General features: G+C 44.2%; 1 protein-coding gene across 1 annotated transcript in view; it reads left to right on the forward strand.

Annotated features, from left to right (window-relative positions):
- Window positions 1-15439, forward strand: part of LOC146867398 (heparan-alpha-glucosaminide N-acetyltransferase-like) — a 1041362-nt gene that overhangs the window by 336654 nt on the left and 689269 nt on the right. Inside the window, exons 5-6 of the mRNA XM_085605125.1 lie at window positions 10556-10625; window positions 13407-13467. Coding sequence (XP_085461251.1) covers window positions 10556-10625; window positions 13407-13467 — 131 coding nt within the window. The remainder of the gene's footprint in view (window positions 1-10555; window positions 10626-13406; window positions 13468-15439) is intronic.

A 15439-nucleotide genomic window follows, 5' to 3' on the forward strand; every position in this document is an offset into this window, starting at 1 on the left:
GCAGTCAATCCACCCAATCTAAACTCCCTAATCTATTCTGCATGGGGAAATAGTCAAGGTGTGATAGATCGTTCATATAGTGGATACCCCTTTTCTCGTGGCTCCGCCTGCAGCCTCGGCCGCGTACAAGTTCCCAATCACCCTCTCCCTGCACTTGTAGTGGGGATGGATAGAAGAAAGATAGTGGTAGAGCTTGGATTGTAGTTCCCCTATCGCAATAGGGCCAGTTGGTTATATGGGAGACTGTCCTAGGGTCCCTGAAATTGACCAAGACGCAGTCTCCCTGGATGGATTTCTTTACACCACCCAGCCATGAAGCTCTTCTTACCATCAAGACCTGGCTGTTTATTCCATCGGGAAGTGGTCTGTTAATTGTGAGCCAATTGATAACCTTATTTTTAAGCGATTCAACTGACTCTTGCGTTGATTCTTTTAAGGCAGGGACACCTGCTAAAATTACTGTAAATGGGCTGGCCTCAGGCGGTAAATTAATGGTCGTTTGTTTCCCAATATTACTGTTGTTCAGGCCCTTAATGCCAGGCGCAGGCGGGTTCTCTTTTAAATTTCTATTTAATGCCTGGTCTGTGACTGGTAATTTGAGTTGAAGAGGGGGAATATGGGGTTTTGAGGGAATAGTAGGGGGATTCAAGTTTATAGCTGGGAGGGGTATTTTATTCGTCACACCACTCAGGTCAATATCTGGGGCTATGGCATCTTTTACACAAGGAGATGTTATATGTGCCAATTCCTTTGCAATACAATTTAGGGAGGTTTCAATTTTCCCCAGGCGTGCTTCTAGTGGTTTGAGCAACAGCCTCATCAATTTGTGAATGTCAGAGAGTGTGATATCCTCCTCCCCAGAAATTGATCCAATATTATCAGATTTCTGAAATGATACATTAGGTGGCAAGAACCCTTTAGGTTGTAGTGGGGTTCGACGTTTGTTGGTTGTCTCAGGTTTCTGGCTCTGTGGTGCAGTTAATAATTTGGTGTTTTTACGTTTTTTCCCCCGTGACGTCTGGGGCTTCTTACTATTTTTAGGAATAGCTCCTTCTCTCGCCCCTACCATGTTAAGATCTGGCAACTTAGCCCCTGAACTATTTTCCTCCCTGCCGTGTACAATGGTATTGGGGCTGGAATTAAAATGAGGGGGCTTTGGTGAGGGAAGGATAATATGCTAAAATCTACCTGAGATGGAATGGTACAATCAATATTAGAGGCGCCTGCTGTAATGGGACATGGTGATCTGACTGTTTCAGACATTTCAATTGAGCCCTCTCTCCCAGCCATTGATTGACTGCCATCAAGTCTCTGAGCTGGAGTCCTTGCGGAGGCTAGGGGGCCCAACGATGATCTCCTTACCCATTCAATTTCTTGGGAGATGCGTCGTTCAAGTGTAGTAATGTCCTCAATTAATAAAGAGCCAGCTTTAGCAAAATAGCTGTCCAGGGTGCATTGGGACTTCCCAGCGGCCATCAGAGTCTTACTCCGTGTCTCCCTCAAGGCCATTTTCCCAGGGCTGCCTTAGGACAGGAATCAGGGGGCACGAGAGGACAAAGTAGCAGGGGAGCTGACCGAGACCGATCTCGACCGTCCTCGAACGCCGGTGTGCGTCCCTGGCGCGTCCCGCTGGCGCGTGTGGGCGGAGACCTCAATCAATAGGAGGGGTCAGAAAGGGGGGCGTAGCCAGGAAGAGTAACCAGGTGTGCCGACTAAGTTGGTCCCAAAGCACCCTGGAACTCGCAGTCCCGGATTCGGCAGCCTCCGTAGCGGGCCCTCCTCAATCAATACAGCGTCCCCTCAGATTGGGCAAGACAAACAGGACAAAGACCAGCTTCCAAAGTTCTCCGTGAGTGTAGCGAGCGGCTCCCGCGAAGCGGGGGCCGCGAGAGGTAGTAATGACGATGGGGGCGTGGCCGGGAAGAGTAACCAGGTGTGCCGACTAAGTTGGTCCCAAAGCACCCTGGAACTCGCAGTCCCGGATTCGGCAGCCTCCGTAGCGGGCCCTCCTCAATCAATACAGCATCCCCTCAGATTGGGCAAGACAAACAGGACAAAGACCAGCTTCCAAAGTTCTCCGTGAGTGTAGCGAGCGGCTCCCGCGAAGCGGGGGCCGTGAGATGTAGTAATGACGATGGGGGCGTGGCCGGGAAGAGTAACCAGGTGTGCCGACTAAGTTGGTCCCAAAGCACCCTGGAACTCGCAGTCCCGGATTCGGCAGCCTCCGTAGCGGGCCCTCCTCAATCAATACAGCATCCCCTCAGATTGGGCAAGACAAACAGGACAAAGACCAGCTTCCAAAGTTCTCCGTGAGTGTAGCGAGTGGCTCCCGCGAAGCGGGGGCCGCGAGACGTAGTAATGACGATGGGGGCGTGGCCGGGAAGAGTAACCAGGTGTGCCGACTAAGTTGGTCCCAAAGCACCCTGGAACTCGCAGTCCCGGATTCGGCAGCCTCCGTAGCGAGCCCTCCTCAATCAATACAGCGTCCCCTCAGATTGGGCAAGACAAACAGGACAAAGACCAGCTTCCAAAGTTCTCCGTGAGTGTAGCGAGCGGCTCCCGCGAAGCGGGGGCCGCGAGAGGTAGTAATGACGATGGGGGCGTGGCCGGGAAGAGTAACCAGGTGTGCCGACTAAGTTGGTCCCAAAGCACCCTGGAACTCGCAGTCCCGGATTCGGCAGCCTCCGTAGCGGGCCCTCCTCAATCAATACAGCGTCCCCTCAGATTGGGCAAGACAAACAGGACAAAGACCAGCTTCCAAAGTTCTCCGTGAGTGTAGCGAGCGGCTCCAAAGTTCTCCGTGAGTGTAGCGATATATATTCAATTTTTATTTATTCTTAATAATCTTAATGTTATAGTGAATAGAAAAAAGGGAGAGCAGACACTAATTTTGTAGTTGCAGGATCATTCAATTCCCTAATACTGCTGCTCAGGAGCATCTACCCTCAGAGCTCCCTCTTGATCTCAAACTAGCAAAGAGTCAAGGTTTCTTCAGATTAAAGGAAAAAAATTTCTTCTTCTTGGACCTTCAAATGGTTGTGCTATATTATGTGGTATCTTCAACTGCGAGAGTCCTCCTGTGTCAACTACATGTGGATTACTTGGACGCCAATTCCTAGAAATGCCAGGATAGCGCAACTGACAGTACATACTGTGATCGCTGAAGACAACACCAGAATTACTCTTTATTCCACCATTAGCCCACCACCACCCAACAGCCTCTGATTTGCTGATGAAAGGGTTGGGTCAAAGCAAAGAATGGGAAATACAGAAAGGAAATGTGCTCATGAGAGCCCGGTTAGGTTTCTGTTCCTGTTGTTTCCTTCATGCCCCTCAGACCAGGTATGGCAAGGGCAGTGCTGTGAATATCAAAGGGCAGTCTAGTAGCTCTTGCCCAGGCCGCCCCTAATTAATTTTGGGTCATTTCTGGCCACATGCTCCAATCCCAAAGCTTAGTGCCATGACTTCCTCTGTTCCACAGCCAAAGACAGGAGTCTTTCAAGCATATCCCACGATTATAGACTCATTTTGCCATGCCTGAGCCTAGTCATTCTAATGCAGCTGACATGCTTTGACAATGACACTGTTCACTTCCGGACAATCTGTTTTGCGAACTGACCTATGTACTAATAGATCGGTTAACAAAATAACGTATTGCAGGGTGTCGCAGTGCACCCTGTCTGCCAACTCCCTGTGGTTGTCTACAAACACAGGGATTGTGGTTTGCAAGGGACAGCAGACTATCATCCCTATAATTGCATTGCAAATCAGAAGACTTATTTTTAAGCAAACTGAGTTCCTTACGGGAAGCAGGGAAACTATTTAAAAAAAATGTTTTCTGGAAATTTAAGTGAGAGCGGGCAGTGTTCCATTGGACCACTGCCTTCACCCCATGAAGCTACCAGATCGATTCCCGAAGGGGAAGAAGTCCAAACAGGACCTCTACCTCTTTGTCGATCAGTTACGACTCTAGCTTGGGAGTCAGTAACAGATCAATAGTTTGTGACCTCAATTATGGTCACAAACAATTGATAAATAAGGTACCGATTTGCGGTGTAGAAGGAACTCCCCTAATATGTTTCTTCCAAATTGCAAATCGGCAATGATTTCTAAACCCTTTTTGTGACCAGGAAACATTTTCGGGATTGTAAAATGAGTTTAGTACATATGTAAAAGGGTTTTGCAGTTGCAAACCCTGTTTTTTACAGAATCAAAGGGATTACACCTGCATGGTATTACTAACCAAAGAACTGAGGTCAAAGAGGGCCCTTGGAATGGTTGTTTTTACCTGAAAAGCAGCCTAAGGACCTTACATCCTTTCAGAGAAGCACCACTGTACTGCAGGCCTATTTAATTTATTTTGCTTTATCTTATTTAATTTTTTTAATTTCTTAGCCTAGATCAATAATGTGTCTCATCACTCATAGAAGGCCAACCGTAAAGATAAAAGGCATGATTTATAGTTTGACAGAGAGTACTCTGATGGTGAAAGGTGTTATGCCCGGCACCCTGACAGAAGATTGCCTGTCACATTTAGAGATGACGGCTGACCTAGTAGGCATCTCTGTACAACTGCCATAATGGAAGTTCCTTTCAATGTACCGAACATATAGTGGACAGTCTCTGTTGGTTTTGATTGCGGTTCATCAAACTTTCCCAAAGTTTGTGTTTTTCTGAAACAAATTCTCAGGGTGTGGGGTCATTACTTTGTTTCTGTCTCTCACAGCCAGGTGTTTCCTGGTGGTGACCACCAGGAAACACAGACCATCCAAATTAGGGCAGATGGTGTAATATCCAACGTCCAACAGCCAGTGCTTAATTTGTCAGGATTCTTCTGCAGCTTGCACCTCAGACTTCCCCTGCCAGCACTGCCAGTGATGGTAACAACTCAACTATTAACCATCACACTTCTACAAGTGTGCCAATTCGGACTATTTCAGGCCCCCAAAGCTATAAGAATTACTTGGGCGGCAGGTAAAAGTCATTTTTTAAATATATTTAATTAATACTTAACTGCTGTTGTGGCCATCTCTGATATGGCCAGACAGCGCCACCATGTGGCAGTCTGTCATAAGCACCGGTGCTGACAATTAAGTGCCAGTGCCGAGCTCCGGAAAGCACCGACTCAAATTAAGCACTGCCAACAGCTCCTACTCCATCACAGCTTCGGAGGATTTTTTCTATTGATGGAGCCTACATGGGCTCAATTGATGAAAAACATATTGTTCCCCCATCTCTGAAAGAGATTGGTGCACCAAGACTTTGGGGGACTGGGTAATCTGTTGCATTTTTTTAGAGACAGAATAGTTAATATCATGATTTTTCATCTCAATTGAAACCCCATTTACCTCCCTAATTGCTTACAAAATATGTGTTCATTTTCCCTCTATTAATCACCATGTACAAGATGTCTGTTAACTGTACAAGCAACCCACAGCCTTCATCCGTTTTTACTTTAAAAAAAAAGAGAGATATTAGCTGTGGGTTGCTAATTAAAAATCAATGGTGAAGCACCATCAATAAAGCCATGGTTGCAATTGCATAGGCGGCAGACATTAAAGTAGTTCATTTTTCTTGATTTGTGTCTTTTTTCTCAACGCCAATCCAGCTTTTTTTTCATGCCTGAGGGGGTGCATGTGGTGGCTCTGCTGATGACTAAAAGGTAAAACCCCAGCAACGGCCAGTGAACGTTGAAAATGGCGGGACATAAATAACTGACCTGAATTTCACCAAATAAGCTGGTGAAACAGCAGTTGCCTCAGGGTTTCCTCTAAATTTTGGAAAAAAAGGTGGCAAACGGTACCATAAGTGAGTTGTTTTATGCATGTTGAATTGAATGCACAATTCAAAACTAGTGTTTGTGATTTACCCCTATATAGATTGAAGGAGGCCGGTCTTCAGGCCTTTGGCGTATTTCATTTTTCCTTTCCTGCTGAGCTCCATTCTAACATTGCTTGAATATTCTTAAAAATAAGAAGTTGCCCCTCACTCACACTTTGAGACATGCTTCATCATGGGGCCTTCTTCACCAGTAGCCTCGTAGTGCAACGTGAGCTCATCCTGCTCTCTAGAAGAGATGTTATTTTTGGGGGATTTCCAGAACAAGGATCTGTTAACTGTTAACATTGCATTGGAGCAGGAAAATATATGTACATTTTATTCAGTATTAGCCTGTCCTATATAAAATTAAAAACAACACAAGGATAGAGAGGGGTAAAAGTAATTATTAGGATTCCTCCCTCACTGTCTCTTAAATGGTCAACATGCTTTGGGCCTATTAGTGTATATGGATTATCCCTAGGTTTAAAGGACTTCAGGACGTCAGTTTAACCTTCACTATCTCATTCCTCACCTGACTTTAAGTGGAATAGAGAAATGTTAATTTACCAGACATATATATTCCTACTGAGTTTGTATGCCTACCTACAAAACCTATGTAGCTAACAAACAGAGGCAGGAGAGGTGAGAGAATAGACTTGAACAAAGACAACACTTTGTAAGAGTCTACATCATATAGCACGGGGTGGGTCCAGGGTTTGAATCCTCTAATCTCCAGGAGCTATATAGGTTTTTTAGGAATATTCCAGCAAAGGCAGAAAAGAGTTCAGTAGGAGAGTAAAAGTTATTAACAGGTATAATTCCGTCCACTCCATCAATGAGCCACCCAGACTTTTTATTGTGTACACAATGATTAGGAGGTTGTCTGGTTGCTGCTCCTTAATTCCTTAATCTGTTTTATGATGTGTCTTATGCTGTATTCTTCACCTTTTCAGCTTCATGCAATCATTACCCTCATATGCCTGTTCCATGCTCTTTTGATTGTTGTTGCCGACGCTAACTGCATCATTTCTTGCATTTACTATCCTTTCTGAAAAGAGGATTCTTCGTTTTACATTGACAGTCAGCTTATCTATCATAGAACCCATGTCATCAGTCCTTCAACAAGCTCAGTAAGAAGTACAGAGTGAGCTGGTATATCCCCCTTTAACTCTTGTCTTTCATATGGTTTTCATTGTTTGCCAATGTTTGGAAGGGTTGTCCATCAAAGCGATTTCATTTTGAATATAGTTACATTGTCATATGTGTGTTGCCACTAGGCTTTGATAATGGGGATTAAGTAGCACTTTTGGTAGACTGCAAACACATCATGTTGCATGTAAGTGAGACCCAGGGCCATTTCTTGGATGTATTTACTCTGCTGACAAGATGGCATCTTAATTGTTGATTTATTGCTTTTTGTTTAACAATTGTGTGCTTTTGCATGCCTTAGACTGTCATAAAGACACAGTGCTATTAACTAATCTACCTTGCATATTCATTTTATTTTTACTTTGCTGTCATGAAAGGATGTTGTTGGATTTACAGCTTTTTATTTAGAAATTAAAGACATGCAAGTGGAGAGAAGATGCTGCCCCCTTTGTCAAAAAATCTACTATGCAATAATTTGCTGTGTATGCCTTTTAAGTTCACAACATAAACATTGTCAGACTCCCATTCATACCTTTTTTCTTTTTTCTTTAACTTTGCTAATGTATTCTGTTAAGCAAAGGTGTCCATTCCCAATGTCGAATTTGTAGCCAAAGACTATGGGATTTCCATTCTACGAGTGCTAGAAGCAACACACACAAAGTTGTTCAATTATAACCAAAAAAGTCCCTGATAAAAAGCAAGGTCTATTTAGTTTGTCAATTATGGTTTTTATTTTGGAGCTGCCCATTCCCCCTCCAACTGATAAGACTTGCTTCGTGAGATCCCTTCCTGAGCGACGTTTGGTAATACAGTCTGGAATGTTACAGAAGTATTTTCATGACAATAGTTTATATTTCTCATGCAGGCGAAGCCTTGAGGGGCAGTCCCACATGGAAAACATGGCACTACGCTTAGAAAAGTAATGACCTTAGGGTGTGAATTCCTGCCTGTCACAACCTGTTTTGGAGCCCATGGGGCAGGCAGGGGCATCCCAACCTCAACGTTGGGGGTTGAGGTTGCTTGCAGTGGCGGCTGGCAGGGATTGGGGATGGTGGGGGGTGTAAATAAAAAAAAACAATAAAACCACTTACCGTATCGCTGTGTCCCACGTCTCTCGTCCGTTGGACTTGGCTGAACCATGAAGCACTGCCAGGCTCCCCTGAACAATCACAACGCTGCAATGCAGCGTTGTGATTGGTCTGAGTGCCGTGGCTTGGTGCTCAGACGGGAACTGGTGGCCTGGGCATGTTCTCCACACAGACTGTAATGCAGCCTACAAGGAGAACATGCAAAGTGTGCATGATGGTTTAGCTGGCCCGAGAGGGCTGGTCAAAGCACCATTGCGCACTTAGGAGTAGGCAAACAACTTCTCCCCTGCCCTGATCTGAGAGAACAGGAGCCCCGCCCGCCTGCCGTCTACAAAGTGGATGTAACAAATTAAATGATAATAACATCACGTTATAATTTTATTTTCCTTAGTTACACTGCTTAAAAGCAGTGGGGCGATGCTCCTCCGACTTAGCGGAGGAGCCGCCACTGGTTGCTTGCCTCTATTGCCTCGAAGGCCTGACCTACTATGGCTCTGCCAGCCAGGGCAAGCACAACTATTTTACTCTTGTTTTTTTTTGTCAGTTGTACCAATGGCAAGCAGTCACAGTGGTCAAACTGGTGGTAAAGACAGCAAGGGGTTCACCTGAGGCCTATGTGTGGAAACATCTAGAAAGTTGCAAAAAATGATGTTGAGGAGATGAAACAGGTACCATTATTATGAGTAAAACACCTTCTGGTTACAGGAATGTCCGTCAGTAAGTGACTCCCATGGAAACCTTTATATACCCCACAAGGAGCATGCTGACCAGTTTCAGCCCATTCTTTAATGAGCTATTGTAACTGCCATTTAATCGATAAGTACTAGAGTAAGCCACAGCAAAATCTTTGTGACTCATATCAATGGAGTCTGCATGTTTTGTCCTCGGTCACCTATCAGTGCTATTGACTCCCTGATTGAAATCCGGCTCAAAAGTACAAGAAACTCAGAATCCTCATATTTCAATTTACATTGCAGTTAGTTTGCTACATTGTTTTACAGATGTCAACCTAAAATCATAATTACCCTTCTATAAACTTTTGGGGGGCTCCTAAGGTAGCTGACTATCCTCTGTTAGTTTCAATACACTCTGGGGCCCATATTTATCATAGTGTTGTGTCGCCCTTGTGCCACACAAGGGGGCGCAAGTTGACGTAACACTAAAGTTAGTTTTATCAAGCCGTGCAAGGCCACCTTGTGTGGAGTAAGGCATGGCAGCGAATATCACTGCCTTCCGTTACTCTACCCCAGGGAGACATTCCATGAGTGGAGCGTGGGTCTTCCCACGCATCCACTCATGAATGTTGGCGCATTCTCAGATCTACCATTAGTGGTAGAACTGGAAATGTCTTTATTTCTCCTTGTTTTTTCCTCTTTCTGTGTGTGTTACATTCTGCAGTACACATAGAAAGAGGAAAGTGCCTCTCAGAATTGTGCAGGAAGATGTCCCTTCCTTCTCAAAAACAATCCTGCGTACAACACAGGCACTCTTCGACCATGGTGCAAGGGTGCCTGCCGTGGCGCTAGGCAATCAAAAGTGCGCCAGTGCAAGGAGAGGGCATGATGTTAAATACAGTGCATGGCTGCCCTTTCACGCAAAGCAGCAAGGTGGCTTGTAGCGTTGCGCTGCGTGAAAGTATGTTAAATATAACGCTGGGCGCTTTAGTGATGTCTCCTTTCTTGGTAGTAAATATAATCTGACACCCTGTTGCGTTCAGATAGGTCTTTTCAAGCTCGAGACTGGCCTCAATTTTCAATGTCTTAGAGGGTTCACTGCAGATCTTCTCTGTAGGGGTGAACCTGCGATCTTTTGGAAGGGTTCAGTGTTCAAGAGAACGCACCAATGTTAACAGTGGCCTCTGTTTACTGGCCTGCTCACAAGAACCACTCCAGCCATCATCTAAGGAGTCTCAAATCTGTCCAAGGAGAATAGCTCCTATAGAGAGTACATTTTGCCCAAGGGAGGCCATTGTTCCTGCCTTCACTTTCATCAAGGGATGTAATCTAAACACTATGCAAGATTCAAACAGGTTCTGCAACAAGTCCAATTTCAGAATGAGGTTTCATGACACAAGAGCAGTCAGGGGTTGAGTGCTCCGATGTCACAGAAGCGACTTTTCTTTGAGCGAATGGTTATAAATAGTGGAGCAGCATTCCTTTGGGAGGTAGTACAGAGAAAATTAGTAACAGAATTCAAAACTGACAGACATACTAGGGGCTTGATTTAGAGTCTGGAGGATGGATTAGTCCTTCACTATGCAATGAATATCCCCTTCCCTTATTATAAGTACAATGCAGTTGTAATCAGGCGGACGGATATCTTTTGACGGAGTAACCTGCCCGCCAAACTCTAATCATGCCCTAGTTGGCATCTAGTGAACATTAACAGCTACTAATCCCCCAGTTCCTGCTTTTATGCTCCGTTTGGTGATGTGACAAACCATAGTATTTATTTCTGATATGCATCTGTGATCCCATTGATTTTTTACTCCCTTGCAGCTCTCCTGGTGGCCGCAGCTGTCTTCCTCTGTGCAACAGGCTTGTATTTCCTTGGACTCTACGCCTGCAAGTAAGTTTTCCATTGACTTGACTATCAACCAGTTGTCTGACTTTTGCTTTAAGTTAGAAGGCACAGTTTGCAAATGATAAGGTGTCAAATAGTCGTTAAGACAATAAATTACTAAGCGCCCCAAAATTTGGAAAGTAAAGGAGGAGAAGCAAAGGGAAAGAATGTGGTTTGCCAAGGCTCACACCAAATTTCGTCTTATTGAGTAGAGGATATAGTATCACTGCTGCCCTGATTGCACAGTTAGCAACATAGCTAACACCACTACTGGCTTGTGATGTTTGTGTGACAGAAGGGAATGGACCTAGAGGGTAAATGTGGAGGTTCCAGACAGGCCAAGACCTCTGATTGGCCAATGCAACCAGGATAGTCAATCACATGCATCTGGTGTTTGTATAGCACTTACCTTGATTACTACAAGCGCAAAAGACATTCTCAATCTGGTTACCTTCTCATGCAGATCTATGGGTGCCGCCCAGTGATGGAGTCTGTTGGTTCTTGGTTCTTGGTTGTATGAGGTTAGGAGAGAGTTTTCCAAGGTTTAGTTTATAACGTAAGTCTGTGAATTGTACTGCGACAGTAAAATGTGTTTGAAACTGTATGATCTTCATAGTGTCTTAGGCATACGTATGGATAAGTGTACATTTCTTGGTTTGAAGTCTGCCAAAAATTTGGCTCCTGGAATGACCCAGGTTTGGTGGTTTACTCTGCAGAGCACCTCTTTCTGCTTTATAGGTGATTCAACAGGTTTTAAAGAGGACGCAAGTGTAAGTGAGGCAAGGGTGTCGTGCAGTGTAGTTCCTCCTGGATGGGTGTGATGTTGTGCATCTTTCAGGCCTTTGGTGAGGTATGTATTGATGTAAAGGTCACCGTTCAACAGGGCCAATGTGGATGCATGGATGCAGCTCAAGAAGTCACTGTAACCATCCAAGTGAGAAAGGACTAGGACTTGGACTGGGATTCTGAAGTCTGCTCTGTGGATTGGTATTTTGGTGAGGAGAGGTATGACAGCTTTTGGCTTCATGTCAAATAAGCTTTCTTGGGCCTGAGATTGTCTACTATTGTTTGCAATTAGTAATTTAGGTTTGCATAGGTACTGTCATGGTAAAGGAGTAGGTTGGCATAGGTACAGTCTTAAAACCTGATTTAGAGTTTGGTGGTTGATGGGACACTCTGTCAAAACATGACAGACAGCCTCTCCGTCTTATTACAAGTGCTTTATGAAGGGTATCTCGTCCGCCTTTTAGCAACTGCCTTATGCACATGTGATAATGCGGAGGGATGTCCGTCACATTTGTGAGAGTATCTCATCTTCCAAACTCTAAATCAGGCCTTAATCCGGGGGTGCTGGGGTTTCATAGGTACATTGTTAGTAAGGTTCTTGCTTTCCTGACTCAAGTCTGAGGTAAGTCTTGAGTCGGCTGCTGTCACTCGTGAGAGAGAAAGAGTTGCATGCCGGTTACCATTATTAGAGAGCAGGGGCACCAATTATTTCTAACTGATCTTAAAATATAGATTTAGGCTGGGACAATGCCTTACAATTTCGGATTACTCATGATTTCACTAGTAACCCCAGTTATTATATGATTTTGTGGAACAAAAAGTGGAACAAATAGCTTGAAATGATGTTCACTACTTTCAATCTGAAAAACGTGATCAAGTTATTTATTTTACACATTTAGTAGGTACTATTGTAGTCTGCTAATGGTTTCAATAATCTGATCCCAAATGACTATGGTTATCCAGTGACTGGGAGAGGGATGCTGCGCTATGGTGGAAGAGGGAGATGGACTTGCTCTATGCTCTCCGTTTCATTTTCGAGGAAGTACCTTGTTTTCTTCGGACTTCTGCTTAGAGCCACTTTATCCCTATTTCTCCCTTTCCATTTTTGATCCACCACAAAACAAATGCTAGCTCTAGTTGTGTTTACATCACAAAACAGAGATAGTTCTGAGCAGAAATGCCCACAATTGAATATTAGGCCTGGGTGATGAACTCTGGTCCGTTTGCAGAGTTTCCTGCACTCTGTTATCCGGATAGCAAGCGGAGTTCTGAAAACTCTGCTCCGCAAACCGGAGCAGAGTTTTTTCCTCGTTCTTGCTCGCCAACGTTAAGTTGGTGAGCACGAGCAAGGAAAATCCAATGTTAGAACATCTCCCAGCGAGATTTCTCAACACGGGCGGTCTCGGATGGTTGCAACCACTCGCATTGAGCAACCTTCAGTTCGCGTTGAGATAGCTGCCACTTGAGAAGAACATCTACTCGAACGGCAGAAAGAAGCAACGCCCTCTTGCGCTGTGCATGGTGCCCTTCGCTGTGATTTTTCAGCATGGGACAAACACCCGTCTCTAAAAATCAGCGCGAACAGCGCAACCTTGTGCACTCTGCCGCTTGCAGGACTCCACATAGCGCGCAGCGTTTTTAGCCCATTTCGCGGTCTAAGAATATTTTATTTTTTAAAGAGCTTAGAATAGTATTCTCACCGCCTAGCCATGCACCTCGCAGGATGCAGCAGCCGACCCCCAGTCTCCAATGTTTCTTCCTGTTAGGGCCAGTGCTATATTAAGGTCACTGCAAACACCACAAAGGGCAAGCGACTGCTGCAGACGGCCTCAATCAGGCCTTCCTGTTAGGGAAAGAGTAGCTCCCAAATGAAAAAAACCTTGCTTGTTATCTGTGACATATTAAGTGGCTAGCTGCCTTTATCACCCCTTTGATGTTTCGGGTGATGTCTGTATTTCATCTTTTTAATTTTTAAAATCTTTTTTTCATCAATTTATTTAGACTCCGCTGCACAGAAAAATGTATGAAAGCCGTGACCTTGAAAAAGCACCCCTCGAGAAATGTAAGTAAAGACAATTCTATTTGCCTTACGAATGGTGTTTTACGGGGAACAACCTTTACAACGAAACTTTGACAACGCGTGCAGTTACATCGCGGATTTTACTACGAACGCAATGTAACCACGCAATGCCAGTACAACGCAAGTCTTTACATCGACTTGCGCTAGATGGCGTGCTAACATTACAAATAGTGTAGTTTACTATCCCAACACCTTCCCTACTGTTAAGTGGACTGGAGTTGGAATAGTAAATTACGCTTTTCTAATGTTAGCACGCCATCTAGTTCGTTGTAAAAACCGCAATGTAACTGCACGCGTTGTATACACACGCGTTGTTACGTCATACATCCGTATTTTACATGTAGCAGCTTTAATGCCATTGAGCCATAGTAATGAGCAGATCTCACTTAAAACTAACTTAAACTAAACTAAATAAAAGTAAAAGGTAACAACTTATTTAGAATTAAATGCAAGCAGAAAATAGCCCTCAAAATACGCCTCCTTGTGTCTGTGTTGCCCTCAAAAAAGTAAAAAAATATATAATTTACTGAGAAGTTTAGATGGAGCCGTGTGGCTATTGTGACATCACTACTAATCTATAAAACATATCTTACAGGCGACTTCAGACATCATGTTCTCATTACAAGCTAGATCAGATGTCAGAACTCGAACGAAATAGACAAATGTTTGACGGCCCATATAGATTTTAGGTTTGTTCTATCCATTATGAAAATCCTAAATCTTTGTTTTTGAACATTTATGCCATCATTTTTGCCGTTTCTTGGTGCTGAAAATAGCAGGTTTTCTCATCACCAAACTTGCTGGCAGTTTTTTATTCAACCTTCGAAAAATGAATTTCTGAGTCTGCTCTTTGTGAATTCGATTTTGTGGGATAAGGTTTCTGTGTGGGGAATGAGACTTTGAATTTAATTCTCTGTCACCTTGCAAGGAAGTGTTGGGACTTCAGCTCAGGTGCACTGCGATTTCAGTTCATCCATTCCAGGCAAATCTTCAAGCTTTCTTCTGGATCCCGCGTAGTTTGCACATATTTATGTTGGGAATACTCGTGTAAATGATAGTGCAGTAGTCTTACACAACATCAAGTGGTGTTTCTGACACCACTTTTGCCCGACTTAAAGCCATCCCACTTGCTACTGTAAGTTTAATCCATTCCATGAAGAATTTCGGCCAGATCATACCAGCCAGGGCTGGACTTGGGAACCAAAAGCAGTCCTAACAAAAATGCTCAAACCAGCCCCACTCCCTTCCTTTTCTGCCCTTGCTCTCTCTCGTTTCATCCATAAATTCTCCCTCTCCTTCTCTTCTCTCTCTTTTCTCCCTTATGATCACTTCCTCTATATGTGCTTTCCACTTCCCCCTTCTTATCTTTTCCTGTCTTGCCGCCTCCCCATGCCTGGTGCACTGACCTCTGTGAGCTTGGGAAAAGTGACAGAGGCACTAGGAACAGCCCTGGGCTTTCAAAACCAGCCTCCAAGATCTCCAACCTACCGCCTGCCCTGTTCCCAACTCTGAAAAAATTGTAATGCTAAGCAAGCATAATTTTCCAGACCAATCTTCAACTACACCACCACACTAAAAGTCAGACTTTGGCAGACTTGAAACAATAAACTAAAAAAACCATAAAAAACACAGACAACAGGCCTTCTCCTTATATGCACTTTGGGTCTGGAATGAAGTTGATGTCGATATCAGAACTGCCCCAACTCTCTTGGCCATTCAGAAATGATCTGAAGACTCACTTCCTCAGAGACCAGTAGATCGCTACATGATAGAAAGCCCACCCCCCTAACATTCTGCCACTCCTAAATTATTCTGAAATACATGTCTTTATTTCGTTCTTATCCAGCGCCCAGCTGCTCTCTAGTTAGGTTTGGCTTTACAAATACCTACACATATGTGCAACTTCCTGACTTCTAAAAGAGATCACCAAAATCACAAAAACGAAAATCAGACA

This window comes from Triturus cristatus, chromosome 1_2 (assembly GCF_964204655.1).
Source record: "Triturus cristatus chromosome 1_2, aTriCri1.1, whole genome shotgun sequence".
NCBI classification, from domain to species: domain Eukaryota; kingdom Metazoa; phylum Chordata; class Amphibia; order Caudata; family Salamandridae; genus Triturus; species Triturus cristatus.